Genomic DNA, 19,316 nt, shown 5'->3' on the forward strand with positions numbered 1-19,316 from the left:
TCTATGTAATGGCATCCGTTGTCTTCCTGTGCTTCAGGTTTCGTTTGCCTTTTCTTCCTCTGTAGTCCTCTTCCTCAACTGTGTAAGATCTAATCATTTAGAAAAGAAGCCAGAACCATCTTGTTTTAGAGGTGGTAAGCCAGGATCACACAGAGTACTGCTAGTTTTCAGAAGTTTCTATGTGTAACCAAATAAAACTTAGGCTGAACTTTGAATGCCAGTGTATGATTCATATTGCTCAATTTTGTTGTTTTTCCTTTTCACTCGTACCTAAAAATACATATTTTTCCATAGTAGAGCATTGGTATTTTAATTTGGTCCACAGATCACAAGTTGGGAAAAACAGCTGTTGAACTGAAGATGGGATAGTTTAGTACAGAGCAGAGTTTTACAAGTTTTGTGGGGTCTACCTAAATGTTAGGTTGTTTTGTTGCAGTAGATCTTATTCCTAATATTATTAGAAAAAAAGATTTATAGTCCTCTAAGCAATACACTTCATTTTTTCAGATATTTGCCTCTTTTACATTTTTATTTTTGCGTTTGTATTTTAATCATTTATTTACGAGAGACATATTAAATACTCATCTAACATGGCTATGCTTGATACTTAATATGTGGCTTCCTGGTCGTGACTGAAGGGGGAGCACTTAAACTACTTTAAGTACTTAAACTACTTTAAGTAGTTTAAGTGCTTCAAGGTATTTCGTGATTCAAGACAGTCACGGAGGCAGAGTAAAACCACAATGAAGTTCTAGAAACGGAGGTGAAAAAAGTATGAAATGTCATTAAGTCTAATACCTTGGTGTACTGACAGCTGTCATGAGTCTTGACTGCTGGGGTTTTCATTAATTTATACTGCTTATGCTTATACTTCTCTTGCTCTGGTTACTTATGAGAGCAGATTTTATTTTTAATGCAGATTAAAAATAAAAACAAAAAATCCTGCACCCATTTTTTTTCCACTGTCCTGTTTCTCTAGTAAGAGCAACTTTTTTTTTTTTTTTTTACATAGCCTTCAACAGTTAATCTGTCATAGATCCACCCATAATCCTTCTTTACTATAAACCAACTATTCCCTGCCTCCTTCCTGCTCGTGTTTCAGTCCAGACGTTAGAGCCTGAGACTTAAGGCTTCTTTGAATTTCTTTGGTAACAACAGAAGTTTTTTTGAGACTGGAAACAATGCTCCGGGTGATTGTAGAATCTGCCAGCAATATCCCTAAAACCAAGTTTGGGAAACCAGATCCTATTGTTTCTGTTATTTTTAAAGGTAAGGAGAACTGTCATAAATGTACTTAGGAAGGGGGCTTTCTTAAGATAGTGATATATGTAAGTATTTGAAAATTTGTAATAAGCTGTTTATAAATTTATATCTGGTATAATGTTAGGAGAGACTTTTGTAAGAAAGCTGGAGTTTACTCGAAGAAGCTTGAACTGTGTGGAGAGTGTTGGTGAGAAAACTTTATTTTCAGAACAGCAATGCCTCTGTTACAAGAACCACACTTTATAAGCTTCTGCAAAGGATTAGCTGTTTGCTTTAAAGTCCAAACTAAATGGCTTAGTTAGATCCATTTTAATTTTGCTGTTAAATATTACTTTTTTTTTTTTCTGTTGTGAATTCTTTACCTTATTTCTGTTGTCATTAATTCCCTTTTTGGCTGGACTAAAAGGACTTGATTTGACATAGCGTTTTGTTTTCAAGGTGCAGAAACCTCCAGGAAATTTTGGATCTTGTAATCCATTAAACTGAACTATGAAAATTAGTTATGTTAATTCCAACGGATATAATTTTCAAAAGTATGCTGAAATGGAAATGGTATTTCCAAAATATGAAAAATCATTGCAAGGGTTTGTCACCTCAAGAAATCTAGTCTGAAATCATGACATTTTGTTGAGGACTGGAGCTGATTTATAACTTCTATTGAATCTCCAGTGATTGAGTGTACTGCTTTTGATCTTAATTCTTTTCTGCTACATTTCAGGGTTAAAATTCTCCCCTCTCATCTTTTGCTCATATTACATTCTAATTCAGTTCAGTTACCTAGAGAATCTCTCTCTATATTTGCTTTTACATAGCTGGGTTTGTTTCTGAGATTTGTTTTCATGTTTTTACATAGCAAGAATTGTTTTCCTATCATAGGGATCATGCATCAGGCTTTAAAGAGGTGAAATCGTATTTATCTGTTATGTATCGTAATGAAGATTGTTCATGTTCATAAATATGCTTAACCGTTCTTTTTAATACAACTTGGATTCTGACAGTTTCCTAGTAGAACATTTCATATCTCATTATACCTGTAGCTTCTTTTTTATGTGGTTATACTACATATAGTAGCTTAACTTTTTTTTTGGATTTCTGGCCAGAGTGGTGCAAGGAGTCCAGAAAACGTTGGTTTCTCGCCAACCTTTGAAGAGCTCTGATTTAATTTGTAGTTGATTACCTGGCTGCAAGTGCAGGGAGATGGGAATCGTATCTGGCATATGTTCAAATTCTGACATTTTTAATGTTTAAATGTGTTTTATATGCAGCCCTAACCCACTCTACTTTAGAGGCTGAGATTTTATGGGTTTTTTTTTCCCCAGATGCATGCCAACCAGCAGCATTTTCTACTAGTTGTAGTCCATGCTCACTGAAAGTACCTTGGTAGTTCATAAAAAACAAGATTGGGAGTACATTTCACAGACTGGAAAAGACTCAGAATAAGCAAGCATTTTCAAGACTTTGGCCTTACCTCTGCAGTACATATTTGTATTCTTGCACTCCAGAGTATTCTTGGAGAAGTCTTAAGTTCAGAACTTGACTCACTTGACAGAAACCTGTTATGGAAGCTATGTTTCATTGAACAGCATTTTCAAACTTTTAACTTGTGCAGTTCTTGCCAAGTTTTTGACTTCAATTAAAATGCACAGTGTTTCTCAGGATTAGATCTTTACAAGTATACTGTGAAGGGGGAAAGACCATGGTCCTATAAATATTAGTGTATGTATAAATGTGTATGTATACGTGTATAAATGACCCTGCAAACATTTTATCTGTTAATATGCATGTATTAGTACCATTCTGTGTGTAGAAAAGAGTTCACTGATATTTCTGTAACTTAGAGACTAACTACAGTCTCCTTCTAACTAGAGTCTCCTTCTTTGGAGATCTTTAAAACCCGCTTGGATGCAGCCCTGTGCCACGTGCTCTAGGTGACCCTGCGTGAGCAGGGCGGTTGGACTCGATGACCTCTGAGGTCCCTTCCAACCTTCGGCATTCTATGATTCTACAGTTAGTATGATCAATACAGTAACTTGTGGTACATATTATTCAGAAATACACAACGGTTTTCATTGTGACATTTTGTTTACAATAGTGGGAGTTCTGCGCAAATGTTTGGCTTTTTATGCTTTTAATATCAGCCCACTGGGTTGGAACTTTCCTTTTATTTACTTTAAAAAACACTTTCTTATTCAAAGAGAACTACACCCCCAGAGTAAACTAGTTTTGCTGTCTTGGAGCTAGGTGCTGTTAGGGCAGATTTTGAGATTGTCATGACTTTGTGTAAGACAAATTAGTAGTCCATTATTTAGTGAGGAAAAGCATTGCCCTTTGCTGAAAAAGCAGTAGTGATTAAGTCATTGACATTCTTTTGGAATGTCACATACACTGAAATGGAGAAAAATATGTAAGTTTATTGTCTTTGGATAAAAGTAAAAAGTTAGCACTGTTGGTGTGTGCCGCAAGTGCTAAGTCCCTTAGGCCTTTGGTTGTTCCCTTTGATCACAGTCAAATAACTTGACTTTATGCACTAAAAATTAACTGAGATGGCGTTTGGTTTGTTTATTTTCCCACATTTGTGCTTGATGTAATAATTTTAAAGTGACCTTATGGTAATACGTAACTATGTTTATTTTTCTGTGTATGGAAGAAAAAATTTTGGAGTGTAGTTATTCACTACATTCTTACTTCATTTTTTGCAGAGGTATAAATTATTGCAACTTTCATTTCCTGGTTTTTGGAAATCTGTTTGCTTCATCCTGCATTTGTCACCACTGTGTGACCTTAGTTCTTCACTAAAGGACACTCTGTGGGCACTTACAAACTGGAATGCGATGTCTCTTTGTATTTCAGAGTTAGGAGTTCAAGCAGCTAATGCTGCTTCCCAGGTTCTGATCCACCTTTCACACAAATGTATATTACAGAATGTTTTTCTTGACTATAATCTAGAATATACCTATTATAATGGAATCATAAATCTTCCCCTTTTGTTTCTCAGAAAACTTCTCAGTCCAGAGAGGATAATCTTACTCTATGTCAAGAATTGTCTTGGCCCCTTTTTAAACTGTGTCTTTCCTCTGTTGCAGAGTTACAGTTGAGCTTAGACAGAGGTCATAGAGCTTTTCCCTCAGGTTCCTGTCTGTGATTCACTATGACCATTTACACTAACAACTTCAACTTTTCCTACTTTCCACCAGCACAGAAAAGGTCTTTTCTGTGATTCCTGGCTCCTATTTTAGGAGGAGGACATGCAGTAGCAATGTCAAACCACAGATTTTGGGGGAAATTCATATTCAGAAATGCTTTGTCTCTTATTATGCTACAAGAAGTCTGAATTTATTTTGCTAGCATGGTAATTAGTTCTTTGTTCTGCAAAATGTGAGTCTGCAGCCTGGTAGGTTATGAATGCTCTTTCCTTTGTGGTATGCTGTGAGTCAATATCCTGTATAAATTGTAGACAATTCCTGTTACACAAATGTGACTCAGGTCTTGCAATTTGCAGTATGGGTTTGGTTTTTTTCCCTTCGTTCCCTCCCCACCCCCATTCATCCAGTAGAAAGAGTCACCACAGAATACTGCTTAAACAGTGTGTGTACAGACTTGCCCAGGATATCTTTATTGTTGCTTTTTGGACCTCTACAAAGCTTTTCTGGCAAAGTATAGTCATAAGTTGGAAATAATACAAATGCTTTTACCTTTATTGTTTTTTTTTTAATGCGAGGAATGTGTCCGAACTCCAGCCTTCTGATACTGTGTATTTGATATATCACCAGTTAGTTTGTTGGCTTTACTTAGATATGTTCTTTTGTTATCATTGATAGTTGATCTTTGTTCAGAGTCCCAGTGTTTTCCATTGCTTTTTTTTGTGTCAAGACATATTTTATGTTGAAGCTCCACGTCGTTTAAACATTGAAAATACTCATCAGCTGTTTGCTTCAAACCTGTTGCAATTCTGGAATTCTGTTTCTCTTCAAGAGAAGGTTGTAGGTGAGGGGAGTCTGTATGGGGCTTTTGCAACACTGAGGTTGTTACTTGAAGGAGAACAATTTGTATTGAAATGTCACAGTAATTGTAATTTACCCTGTCGCATGATTTGTTGGTTGACCAAATGCAGACTTTACCTTGAATGGTGGAAGATCTGTATTTCGAAGGCTATAGTAAAGCGAGTGAAGTGATGCATCTTCACAGGTTGTCTCTGGAAGCCGCTGTTTTGAGGACTGCATTTCCTTGTGTGTCTCTGTGTGTTTATCTATCTTCTGCTAATGCTTGCTTGTTCAAAGCAGAAGATACTTGTATTCAAGCATTAATTCTTTTTTCCTCAAGTGATGTTATTTAGAGTTTAAAAAGTTAAAATATTTGGTAACCCGGGTATGCTAAGTATATAACGCAATGTCTTTACTACTAAAGTGCATTCTGAGGTTATTGCTTGGTTTGATGTCTCTGGACTTTTGGTCAGTTCTTCTTTACCAGTACTGAAAAAGTCATAAAAGGTTTGAGGTGACTGAAATTTAATTTCTTTTGGAGGGATACATACAGGCATTTGTAAACAAAACAGGATAGGAAACCTTAACAATTACTAAAATTGACCAAAGGATTTTTTTCCTGCAAAACCTCTAACTACTGGAAGAGACCAAAAAAAGAGGAATATTGGTTTAAAACTCATTGAAGAGAGAAATGAAGAATTCTGATATTTTGTTATTCTTTACTAATAGTAGAGTCAATCATTGAACTTTATTTGTCTTTATAGATGAAAAAAAGAAAACAAAGAAAATTGACAGTGAACTCCATCCTGTTTGGAATGAGGTAATTTTTTATGTTTCCATGTCTTGGTCTTTTATAATACAAAATACTTCTAAAATTGGTAAATCGGTTGCTGCAAATGTGACTTTTGGAAACAGAAGTTGGTGATAGTGAAGGTATTTGGAAGTGAATGAACAAATACTAAGTGATTTCATCTTGTGCCGTGTATAATTAATACATTGTGTAACATTTGAAGTAAAAGTAGGCAGATATGTTTTGTTTTCTTTTTCTTTTGTGGCTTTTTTTCTCCAGTCATTCTGGACCAGATGATACCCGGATATTGTATAGCCACATCTACTGGTAAATATTTGGATCCCTTGTTAGATACTAAAAATTAAAAAAAAAAAAAAAAAATTATGAGAGGATGTACTCATCCATGTATTGAAGTTTCTCATGAATCTAATACATCTAGTCATATTTTGCATCTTTAATAATATTTTTCTAAGATAAAAATTTTAATACTGCTAAATTTCACCACCAGAAATGGAATTCAAAGATTGTTATATTTATAACTATTTATACAGAGAAAGAAAACCTACAAAATATGTGTCTGAACTCAAAAGCAGCTGACTTTTGATCAAGATTGCAGTGGGAATAGTAAAAAATCTTAGGAATGAGTGTAGAAATAGTCATGAATATAAATGAATATAAAATAGTCATGCTGTAAGGAAATGCAAATACAAATGTGTCAGTTTTAAACAAAATAGGTCTTTTTCTGTTATTATGGCTACTAAGTGCCAAATCAAGAGTGTTTTATGAGGTTGTTCCAAGGCTATACACAGTGAGCTTGCAGATTTAAGCTTTTCTTGTCTGTCTCTTAGTAGAAGCAAAATTTATTTCTGAATAATTTCATTACATGCTACTTTAATTATTTACATTTAACTTGTAATCATGGTTTCTTGTTGCTCCATTTCTTTGTTCAGATTCTTGAATTTGACTTGAAAGGAATTGCTCTGGATAATTCGTCTTCCCTGGCAATAATTGTGAAGGATTTTGAAACAATTGGACAAAACAAGTATGTTCTTTTTCTCCAACATTAAACACTTAAATTTCAGTACAGAAGTCTATAGGAAAATGGGACTGATTGTTAGTGGAAAGAAATGATTGATGCAGCTAGATGGCTTGTGATAAAAACAAAACAAAACAAAAAATCCAAGAACAAAAAAACCCTGCTTGTAGCCTATAAGCCAGTGTGTTTCCTATCCTGTATGTGTTCAATTGTTACTTAGAAGGAAAGTGGCATCTCTCTTTCTTTGTAATTTTAGATATGTTTATCTGAAACTGTCTACAAGGAAAGATTTCATAGAATCATAGAATGCTTAAGGTTGGAAGGGACCTCAGAGGTCATCTAGTCCAACCGCCCTGCTCACGCAGGGTCACCTAGAGCACGTGGCACAGGGCTGCGTCCAAGCGGGTTTTAAAGATCTCCAAAGAAGGAGACTCCACAACCTCTCTGGGCAGCCTGTTCCAGTGCTCTGTCACTCTCACTGTCAAGAAATGATTCCTTAAGTTCCTGTGGAACTTTTGGTGCCTCAGCTTGTGGTTGTTTCCTCTAGTCCTATTGCTGTCCACCACTGAAAAGAGGCCAGTCCCCTCCTCCGCACTGCCTCCCGTGATGTATTTATAGACACTGATCAGGTCCCCCCTCAGCCTTCTCTTCTCCAGGACATGTGAAGCAGAATTTGGATAAAATCTAGATCGCTACACCTGTTATTGTTTATTGAAAACTAGACTTGCCTTAGTTCAGTTGGTGTTTGCTTATATTGAAGATCCTCAAGTAGATAAATAGAATGGCATAAATCTATCTGTGACAGGCCATCTCCTCACAGATGGGCGTAGTGCAACACCCAAGGCTATGATACTTGATTAGCATCCAGAAAATAGCTCTGAGGAACTCTTAATAGCCATTCTCATAACATGGCTAAGGTAAACACAAAAGGATTGCAGGATGCAACCATGGCTCTTAGTCACCTTTGAAAATCTCCCTGAGGAGCTGTATTTTACCTCTGTTATTAGAAGTCTTGTCTAGGAAGTGAGGATGCCGAAGTTCAACCCCCACTGAAGATAGTCACATCCTAGACTCACTTCTTGGGAGAGTGCATGCATATGTTGTATATAATAAAAAAAATATTATTGGGAATGGTTTCTAGGCTACTTTTTTTTTTTTTTTTAGCCTTCTAAACAATAGGCTTTGTGTGGCCCAGTGAACCTAAGGTGCTGCAAATGTTTTTGTGTGTAGTCTTTTTGTTCCTGTGTGAGAGGCTGAAGGATCATTTCAGACATGCAGTTGTCTTCATTGGACTTTTGATAAAATCTTAGATGCTCAGACAAAAACTTCCCTGACAAAATCAGAGTTTATTGATTTTATAGAATTAAAGGAACAACAGCTATAACTACAAGTGCCTGGAAAGATATCACAACATAAATAGTTCTCCTTTAACTAAAAAGTGAAAAATACATTGATTTTCTGTTCATGAAATAATTACACTCTGTCTTCTGTAAGATTTCATGGAAATTATAGATTCTTGTTGTTAATCTTGCTGTTGAAGTAGCTTAAGAAGCAATCAACTCTTTTCATATCAAGTTGAGAGGGAATTACAAAAATGTTGAGTGCTTTAATATTGTCCACTTTTTTGTTGACTTATAGAAAATGGGAACATGTAGGAATAAAACGTTCAAGTTGCTCAATATGGATGTTTTGATCCATTAGCTTTTAAGAGTAATTTATTAATATATAAGAACAAACATTATAATAAAGTTGCTAGAATCTTTTTACTAGGGCCAGTAAGAAAAATGTATTGCTTTGAAATATTAAAATGATGTACATGGGAATCTTCCAATGTAATTAATTACTGTTGTATAAAAATACATAGTTGGTATGTTGTTTATTGTATGAATCACCACACAGGAATAATCCTGATCCCTCAAATAAATTGAAGGGAAAGGTTACAGGCTTCGGCAAAAGGAAGATAATAAGAAATCTTTTATTTAACCAACAAGAGGAATAAAGCATACTATTTTGAGTCCAAACCCGCTCCTACTGAAATCTCTGGCAAAGATTGAGGTAGCAGTGAGTAAAGGGGACTCCAGTAGGAATTACAAAGAAGTGAAAAAATTGGAATCTCTTCTGTCTTCTACTGCCTGTCTCCACCATTTTTGTGCGATGTTTATTTCTTGTCTGCCATTGCAGTTGTATAGGGGTTCTCTCCTGCAAAGCTTTTGACCATGAAGTGAGTTCACGGTGTACGGGAACTTCTGCAGGTTTATTCTTTTTTTATTTATTCTCCCTCACCTCCCCCTAATAATGTAAATAGACAAACAAGTTCTTATGGGAGTTTTTAGTCCACTATGTAACCACTGGAAACTCAATTAAAATCTTTACAGAAAAAAGAGCACAACTTTTTCAAAATGAGATGTCATCTCCCTGTTTCTATGTTTAAACTCCTATATTGTATACATTGTCCATTTCATGCTGCTCTGCCAGCATGGCTGAGGTACATGGCTCTTTTCCTCAGTTTGTTGAGGAGAAAAACAATTAAATATTACAAAATATGAAACATTCTTTCTCCTGTTAATGCCTGTTAATGTTGGATATTGCTGTATTAAAAGGATGTGTGATATCCCATCTTTTCCTTAACTTTTCTCTGTTAAGTTTGGATATTTTATGATTGTGTACTGTGCATATGTTCACATTTATTCATAGCAGTCCACTTCCAGTCTTCTCCTAATCTCTGAATTACAATTCTGTCACTGTTAGGCAATCTGATACTTTCAGAGTTCTCATTCTTGAGATTCCTTTCAATCAGTAAAACAGAATACATTGCATGCCTTGATCTTGGGGAAATCCCAGAAAGCACAAATCTTGATAAAGGAAAGCCTGCCAAGAATCTGAGTTTTGTGCTGTATTTTAAACAGTGTCACCAAATAAGGAAAGGTGCTCATCTCAAATCCTTTAAATGTTCCTAAAAAGAATTCACTCTGTTTATAGGAGGCCTCTTTTTCTTTCTGTGTGTGTGTGTGTTTGTTAAATATCATGTGCATTCACATGACCCCAGCTTGGGCAAGAACAAATTTTATGCACGCTTTTTTTATGCACCAGAAGTTGTCTACAATTTATATATTCTATGAGCAAATTAAAAAAAAAAAGGGGGGGGGGCAAATAAAAAAGAGAGCAAATGGTTCAAATGGTTTATAAGGGAGGCAAATAATGCTTTGGAAAAATAGTTTCCACATGGAGCTATACAAAAGCGTATATATCTGCATCAAAAACAGCAACACTATAAAAATGGTTCTTCTCCAATAACACTTGCATGGGTGTAGCATGTAGATCTGTTTGGGAGGGATTACTGGGAGTGAGGAAACAGGAAAAGGAAGTGAGAATTACATAAAAGATAAAAGAAGATGTCACCTCAGATTTCTTTTAAAAGCACAAGGCAATTTAACAGCAGAAGAGCTGTAATATTAATGAACATTGATGTTGCAAGGAAAAAGAATATGAAAGAGGGGAATATGAACGAAGGGAAAAAAGATCTGAAATAAACTTCCCTTTTGTTGCTGCCATGCATGCATTACCCATGTTACCTTTGAGTTTCTGAGTGCATGTGTAACGTTTTCTTCTTGTTTTTTTGTTTTTTAATTTTACTAACTTCAGGAAAATACTAGGATTATCATGTTGTAGTTCTGCCTGCTTGCACAGCATCCCCTTTTAGTACTTAAAAAGAGTACAACTATGCAGGTAACTGAGCTTTCTAGCAAATTTATCAATTTTATCATGTTTTATAACATGATATATTTGATATTTTTTAGATATAGATAAATTTTACTGTAGGTATCTTTTTTCAGTTTACTGTTTCTGGCAAAATAGAAGGAATTTCTGTTTGGATTTTCTTTCACTGTTGCTTTTGCTAATCAAGGTGTGTTTGTTTGTTCTTGCTTGTGCATCAGCCTTATGTGACTATTCCAGATGATACTTTAACTGTAAGTACCTGAGGAAATAACAGTTCATTGTTGTAATGTGTCCATTCTTCAGAATGGATGATTTGTGCCCTGTAGTGAGGTGGTCTCAATCATAAAATAAGAAGATATTCTATAGCACATACATATGGCTAAATATCTCCATAAGTTAATGTGACTTATAATAAGAGTTATTTAAGAATGCTTTAGGTAGGCAGTTTTAAAGAAGCAGTTAATGAAAAGGAACAAAATCTTGTACTTTGCCAAATGTAGTAGTATTGGTATATACAGATTTGTTCTTCCTAGTGTTTAAATAGCTTAAATACTGGTTAGTTTTACTTATATGATTTCCGATTGTTATATCTATACAATCACAGTAAAGAAGAATTTAGATTTTTCTATACCAAGGAGAAGAATTTAGATGTTGCACCTTGAATAAAGCATTTCGTCTTCATGATATCTTGCTCAACTTCCTCTGACTTTAAAGAGCTGGTGATTTGAAGTGGTATTTATAAATAGAGATTAGAAGCTTGTGAAAGATTTGCATAAATCTTACCTCTAAATGAAATTTCCAGTTACACAATCTTATTTCTTCCACCTTGGTCTGAGTATGGAACCTCTCCCACTAATTGTCCCACAGATTTATTGCTCAGTGAGGTAGATAGCCAAGCAAATGCAAAATCTGCAGACTAGATCAGAATTGCAAAGATGGGAGTACAATGCCTACCACCATAACCTCCTGACTACCAAGAACTTTTATTACAGTTAATTTAAACAATTGTATTAATTGCATACAACATTAAATATGGTGTTCATTTCAACATGTAATATTCATGATGTTAGCTGAACTCTAGCCCCTCAAGGGTAAAAGCCTATTACTTCAGAGACTCATGTTTGCTGCACTTTAGCCTCTTGCTTGAATGTTCTGCCAGCTCTCTGCTGCAGGGTAGGATGTAAGCAGAACAATGTTTTACTTAGCCCTACCCCCACTTTCTGGCTTCTAACTCGCAAAGCTTCTTGGCAACAAATACTCAGCTATTTTATGCAGTGTTACTACTGTGCGCATGGCTATGCTGGAGAGGTGACTGCAGAATGCACATTCCACACCTAGAAATGCACAGAACAAGAAACCCACAATTTGTTATAGCTCCTATAAAATTTATAGTTTTTGTCCGGTCTATTTGTTCACTGACGCAGTGAGCAAAGTGGATTTTACCCTGTTTCTCCCTTGTGCCAAAACACTCCTGTGGCATGTTTCTGTAAATCAAGCTATAATGAGTTATGTGTGTTTTTCCGTTTTTTTTTTTTTTTTCCCCTTGAAAAAAAATTTGCTGCTGCTTTGCAGGCTCACTAAGCTTTTGCAAATTAAATGAGTATTCATGGAAAAATGACTCAGTCATTGGAAAAGACAAATAAAGCAAACCACAGGGATCTCGCAGATCAACAGAGAAATAAACTAGAGAGGGCTCACATGCAAGGTTCATGCTTAGCTGAATTTTCCAGTATAAAAATGTCTGAAAAGAGAAAACATCTGTTTTCTGTTATCTCCAGGACTTTTGGAAATATTTCAAGCTCTAAAAACTCAAATCTTTATGTAGTTTAGAAAAAGAAAAACTGAGTCATTTCAGTTCTGTCTGTGAAGTTTAAAAAAATAACAGGAAGTTAAAATTTTGTCTGAGTGAATTGATTTGGTGGCCTTTTTGTAGGCAGGGGATTATGTGTTTCTCCAGGTTTTTACATTGTTAGTAACCTAGTAACACAGGAAAAGTGGATTGAACACACCCTTCTTGGGCAAAAAAAATGCAGCCACAAATGGTACAGCAAATTATTTGATCATGTTTAAATTCACAATATTACTTAAAAGGGCTTACAGATTGTTTGAATTCTCCTTCAGTTGGATCAATTTCTGTAAATTCTTCTGTGTATGTGAAGCTGTGCATGGTTGCTGCGCTTTGCTTCCATAGAATGTATGTAAGATCCAGCTTGAATAAGATAAGTCTTTCAGTTTTCTGATGTATGTGAAATAGTATCCATAATTTCCTGCTTATTTCAACTTTGTAACTTTGTTTCTGCAACAAGTATTGTCAAATAACTCCAGAACATGAAAATAGTTGTTTTACTGCTAAGAATGGTTTTTGGGGTTTTTTTGTTTGTTTGTTTTCAGTATGTGAATAACACAACATGGCAGAAGGACCTCTAGCTCAGACTCTGTAATGGAGGACACTGTGAAAAAGAGAGTGAACACAGCAATCATAACTTACAGTGTGGGATCAAAGAAGAGAATTAATATAAACTTCTGCCAAAATAAACCCTAGAAAAAGCCAAAAGAATTTAAAGAACTAAATCATTATGCATGCATGTCAGCCAGTAGGAATAGCATACAGTCAGCTTGGTATGGCAAAGAACTTGATATAGATTGCTACTTTCAAACAGAGAGAGGGAGAAACAAAATGTTTGGTACAGTGAATCAGCATTTCCTCATTTTCCTCATCAAGGCATGATTGTGAAGTTTCACTTCTCTTGGTTATTTGGGTGGCTAACAGGAAGCAGTAACCACAGCACTAACGGATTAATTAGCTCTGGCACAAGTGCAACACTGCATTGAACAGTTGGTCAATTGATAGTTACTTGGTTTCTAAATAGAACTTTTTCTTTGATTACTGAGGAGAAAATATTTTAAGCCTAGTACTGTTAGAAGTGGTTGAAACTCTGCCTCTATATTTATCTTTTGAGGTCCCGCTTAGTATATAAATGAGAATGTTAAAGCTGTTTGTGACAGGACAGATTGGTGTGTTTGTTTTTTTTTTTTTTTTTAAACTTTGGTAAAGCTGGAGAAGTTTAAGAGGCTCTTGGGCTGTCTGGTTACCATACAGGTAGAAACCTTAAGGGTGGCAGAAGACTGCTTAAATAGAGTTAAGGAGTATTGCACAGTGGCCAACTGTAGCCTCTGTAGAAGTTCAGAGGTCAATAAAATAATAGTGACTCATTCTCATGGAGGGATCCAACCTGACTGAATAAAAGAGGCGTTTAGAGCTTGGTGTTTGTAGCTGAGTAATTGCAGGACAAGATAGAGTGAAAAGGCTTCTAGGGTTTTTGGATATGCAGATGTATATGCACCAAGAGGAGAGATAAAGGCAGCACTCAGCAGCAAGTTAGACAAAAATCTTCCTTCACTTCTGTTAAGGAAGAAGCATCCAGTGAACGGGACCACTTTGAAAAGCGAAAAGGCCAAAGACTGACTGTCTGGAATTAAAGCTTAGAATTAAATAAATAGGTAGGCTGAATATTAGATTTTTCACTCTTGCTATAATGGGAGAAAGGAATGGAGATCCCTTTTGCTCGACCTAGGAGAGGAGATGAAAACTTAGGACTTCAGACTAATAAGCAGGCAGGAAGTCTCTCTGACTGGCATTTCTTCAGTCTTCTTGAGGAAATCAATGTGTATTGAATTTGTGTATTCAAATGAGTGCACTGTTATCACTGGGGCAGGAGCTACTATGAGTATGAGGAAATGCAAATTTACCCTGGCAAATTTCAAAAGCTCTACAGCTGAACACTTGCTCCAGGGCTAATGTCACTACATAGGAGGGTGCGGTTCCTGTACAGTCATATGGATGATTTGAATATGGGTGACTTCTGAATTGAATCTTTTTGGTGTTAATAAATAAGTCATTACAGCTCATATGAAATCAAAATCAGCTAATTAGGTTTTTTTTTGTTTTTTGTTTTTTTTTCCTCATAAATGTACATAGGAAAATAGGTTTTTTTTTCCTGACATTCTTTAGAATCAGGTTTGTTTTTTTGAATAGTCTTGGCTTTTTTTTCACCTTCTGTAGTTACTTAAAACTTAGCTTTTCCAAATGGGAAGTCATAGTCATAGTTGAAGGATGTGGGGGCAAATAAGAATATTTGGAGCTGTCATTTACTATTGATCCATTTTGTATTAAAGTAAAAAAGTGAATATATTTTCTCTCAGTAAGTTTCTTTCAGTATCCAGCCACATGAATGAGGTGCAAGTATTTGACACTCTCAACTGTATTAATTATTTTCTTTTTGCTTACTATGTTACTTTCATTATTCATATCATTATTAATGATATTCATTAATATCATTAATATGTTAGAAACCCATTTAAAGAGGGAAAAAAATCTTAATTACTTTGCAATTTGTAATTTCAGGGATTGAATCACTGAATCTGTTCTACTTTTCTTTAACTGTAGAGTTATATCAGTGCTTGCTTGCATGATACCTGCTCTGCACTCAGAAAACTGTGATTAAGTACTCCCTAGACAAAAACAAAGTGGCAACTGCAGGAAGCTAGATGGAGCTGAATGTTTTTAAGATAGAACAGAGAAATGGAAAGAGAGCAGAGAGAGAGATGAAGAAAAAGAAATGAAGGAGATGGGGAACAAGGCTACACAGCAGGTCACAAGCCAAGAGGTCAACGGGGAAGTGGGAATAAGTTCTGCAGTGGGATGGAGGGAGTTGTAAAAGATGTGAAGAGGCAGGTCAAGCTGTACAGAAGACCCAGCATAGTCCTAACGCAGGTGAAAATAGTGGAGACAGGTGCAAAGTTTGAAGAGTAAGTCAAAACTATCAAAAAGACAACTGAGATTAGAGGTGGGAGGTGATCTGGGAAAGTGGGTCACTAAAAAGATGAGTGTCAAAGTAAATCTAATAGGTCACTCAAATGGAAATATCGTTTTTTTTATGTACAGAGAAAAGTACTGATATGGAATACCTGGAATATATATTTACAGAAGAATAATGTTTATACTTACTGTATTCTCCCATTGTTTGCAAAAAGTGAAGTGTGATCTGTGGCGTTTTAGTACCTGAGACTAGCTATAAAAATATTCTTTCTTCATGTAAAAAAAAGCCTCAAATTGCGCATGAAAAAGCAATGTAATCTATTGAAAGCAATCTCAGTTAAGTTCTCCACTTAAAGATCTTTGCTTCTAATTTGGCAGAAATTCTGGTATTTTGTTTGGAAAGCATGTTCTTTGTAATATTTACATAGTGAAATTAGCTCAGGGTCCTCTCATTTTCAAAAATCTTAGTTATTCCAATAATCCACTTCAACGAATTGCAGCTACAATTTTCAGAAGTTATTGTATGTTATGGAAGTGAAATACTGTGCCAGCATATTACAACAACAGCCCTGTTGTAATATGGATAATATGTAATATGGGCACAAGTAGAAATTCTATGTAAAAGAAGTTTTTCAGGTAGAAAGTGTATGCAATTCTTGCCTTTTTTTTTTTTTAATTTGAGAGGCTCAGGGTGGCACATGCAGTCCCATAATGAGAAATGCAACCCAGGAGATTCTGCCACATAATGTTAAACTTCATGGGCAGCTTATTTGGCAGAGCCTCTCTACAGTCATATTTAAATATCTGAGAATTTAGAGGCAAGTAGATGAATCTACTGCAAAGTCTAAGTACCATTAGAAAATTAATTTTGTAAAGACTATAGTAAGCTCGTTGGTTTTATTTGTTTTTTTTTTCTTTGTTTGTGTCATGGACACGTGTGTGCATATCTCTTTTTGAGTCTGTGTGCTACAACAGCGATAGTGTCTAGCTGTCATATAGCACTTCTCTCTGAGCGTTAAAAAACTACAAAGGAAGAGGAAGTATTATATCCTCTAGTTTATGAATGGGAACTCTGTGGCTGAAATAAATGGCATGATTATTGAGGGTCACTCAGAAAAATATAATCAAAGTCATTTACGTCTTTAGCCTCATTGTGTTGTAACTGTGTCTTCAATAAAAAAAACCAGAATGTTTAAGTGTAATGATACAGAAAATACAAATTAGCAGTACTCAGTTATTAGACAGCATTTGCAATGGCTTTTTGTGTTTTGTGTTTCCAAGTTATAATTGGAGTCATTTTGTTGACAAACAGATGCTGGCAACAGATAAAAGAGATCTTCTATTTGATTTACACTTGCATTCTAATAAAATTTTAACTTCATTTCAGATTAATTGGCAGTGCATCCATAGCACTTAAGGACCTTGTAGGGAACCAGAGCAGATCTCTTCCTTTCAAACTCGTACCTCTGCTAAATGAAAGGGGACAAGAAACTGGAGTGAGTTTCATTTCTTTCTTTTCCTATATTTTAGATGAAAATACTCCCACAAAAGGGAGTGTAGAAAAAATATATAATTTTAAGTTATTTTTGTGTTGTAGATTAAATGCTTTGCAATTTTATAACCATAGCTCCAGACAAATATAATGAAATATGAAATAAAATATTATGCCATACCTATGTTTGAGTTCATTTGGTATAGAAGAGAATCCTTTAAGTCAGATGAGCAGTTTTGTGTATTTGTGTTATGTATTCGTATGTGTTTATTTTGCTTATTATGTAGAACAGACTATTCATAATAATCTGCCTGATATCGAAAAAAGGACATTGGACATTTTCCTGTGTGTCATGGGGAGTTCCTACATGCAGTTTCTGCTTAATTTATTTGTACCACCCATCTGTGTCATAGCGTGGATTTTTAGGAAGCATAAACATTTCCACATTCAGTTTCATCTGAGTTCAGAAAATGGCAGAAAAACTTGCTTAATTTAGCTTGTGTTTAAGTTTAACAGAATAATTGATGTCTAACAGAAGGAGTTTCTGGAGCTGGGACCTTAACTTTTTTGTGCAGAATAGCTGTTAAGATACCTTATTTTACACTCTAGTACACTTAATAAGAGATTTCAGGGATAATTTTTCTATCTTCTCAGTTGTAGCTTAAGATCATGGTTAGTTCATCACAATTATTTTTTTTTTTGCTGACACCACATGTTACTCTGGCAACTGGAAATAATAAGGGTTTATTTAAAAATTCAAAACTGCAGTCACATGCAAAAAACGATATTTTTATGTTTAAAATAGGCAATGACTTAGTGCTTTTTTTCCAGGATGGTGGTATGAACAAACAATTAGGAGAGCCAGATAGGAAATTTTGCTTCTGATTCAGACTTGTGCGGATCAGAGAGCATTATCTCTCACTGCCTTTATTTTTGCATTTGTATGTGCAGGATGGTAACAGTCACCTCAGCCACAAGGACTGTGAAACTAAACAAACTGTGATGGAATTTTCTAAATACCATAAATATACTAATTAAATTTGCTAAATAGTTTTAGTGCCTATTTCTTATCAGCCGTAAATTGTGTAGTCCTTATTTAGTGTGCATATGTATATACATATATTTATATATGTATATGTACATATACATACACACACACACACACACACATATAAATGTATATATGCCCACAGACACACACATAGAGAGCTTAATACCAGTTTATTCATTTACTAAAAGAATGAAGTTTTTATTATAAAATATGCTGGAGTATAGTTACTGTTAAGGAAGTGTTATGCTCGCTTAATGCTTTAAATACTTTGTTATTAATACTATATACTTTGTATAAAACTATGCATTTCCATATAGGCAACAATTGATTTGGTAATAGGATATGAACCACCAACTGGACCTGCAAGTCCAAATGATCCAGGAGGGAGCAGTACACAAGAAGGTATTTCAATCTTTTCTTAGAATATTATTGCTAAAAGATCATGGAGGTATTCAAGATAAGGCAATAAAATTATTAAGCAGAAATGTTCATAGAGGAGGAAAAAAAAAACCTAATGCACAGAAGTAAGCATATCAAGATTTGCTAATGGTAATTTTTTAAAAATTACAGATAATTCAAAACTACAGTTTGGAAAATTTGCTCTTCCAGTCATAGTGTTTTTTTAACATAATTGTCTTCAGTGGAATCAGATTATAGAAGAATAATGCGACTTAAAGCTTTTCAAAGGGTTTCTGTTTAAGAAAGTTTTTGGAGTGCCGAAATAAATAGCAATTAGCTGCTGTATTGCCATAGGAGTAAACAAAAAAATAACGCTGGGCAATGCGTGGTCAGTGGTTTTGGAGGGATTGGGTGAGATTTTGGAAGCATGAAAAGAAGGCTCATGAGATTTTTTGGAAGACTGAAAGATTCACTCTTATTGTGATCATTCAGTTTTATCTGTCACAGTTGCTGTCCCACAATTATTAAACTGGTTGTTTAGGAAAAATAGCTCATAACCCTCACATTCCAAAATTTGCAGTTTAATTCTAGATCAGTTCAAGGCCTTAACATTGCACAGAATATTTTGGTAGCTTCCAAGGAAATATGACATTATACCTGCTGATAGTTTTGATATTAACAATGAAGTTGAAGTGTATTGCTGTTGATCTCCAAGCTTTTGTTCAATTTCAGTTAAATAGTACACTGCATATTCTTTTGTTTACTTGTA

At 35.1% G+C, this 19,316-nt stretch overlaps 1 protein-coding gene across 1 annotated transcript in view; it reads left to right on the forward strand.

The window, feature by feature from the left end:
- The first annotated feature begins 1,109 nt into the window (after positions 1-1,109).
- MYOF (myoferlin) overlaps positions 1,110-19,316 on the forward strand; it is a 62,297-nt gene continuing 44,090 nt past the window's right edge. The window contains exons 1-5 of the mRNA XM_026051218.1: positions 1,110-1,269; positions 6,008-6,063; positions 6,984-7,075; positions 16,993-17,101; positions 18,466-18,550. Coding sequence (XP_025907003.1) covers positions 1,182-1,269; positions 6,008-6,063; positions 6,984-7,075; positions 16,993-17,101; positions 18,466-18,550 — 430 coding nt within the window. The 5' untranslated portion in view covers positions 1,110-1,181. The remainder of the gene's footprint in view (positions 1,270-6,007; positions 6,064-6,983; positions 7,076-16,992; positions 17,102-18,465; positions 18,551-19,316) is intronic.

Source organism: Nothoprocta perdicaria, unplaced genomic scaffold (genome assembly GCF_003342845.1).
Source record: "Nothoprocta perdicaria isolate Ctin4 unplaced genomic scaffold, notPer1 scaffold_111, whole genome shotgun sequence".
Lineage (NCBI taxonomy): Eukaryota > Metazoa > Chordata > Aves > Tinamiformes > Tinamidae > Nothoprocta > Nothoprocta perdicaria.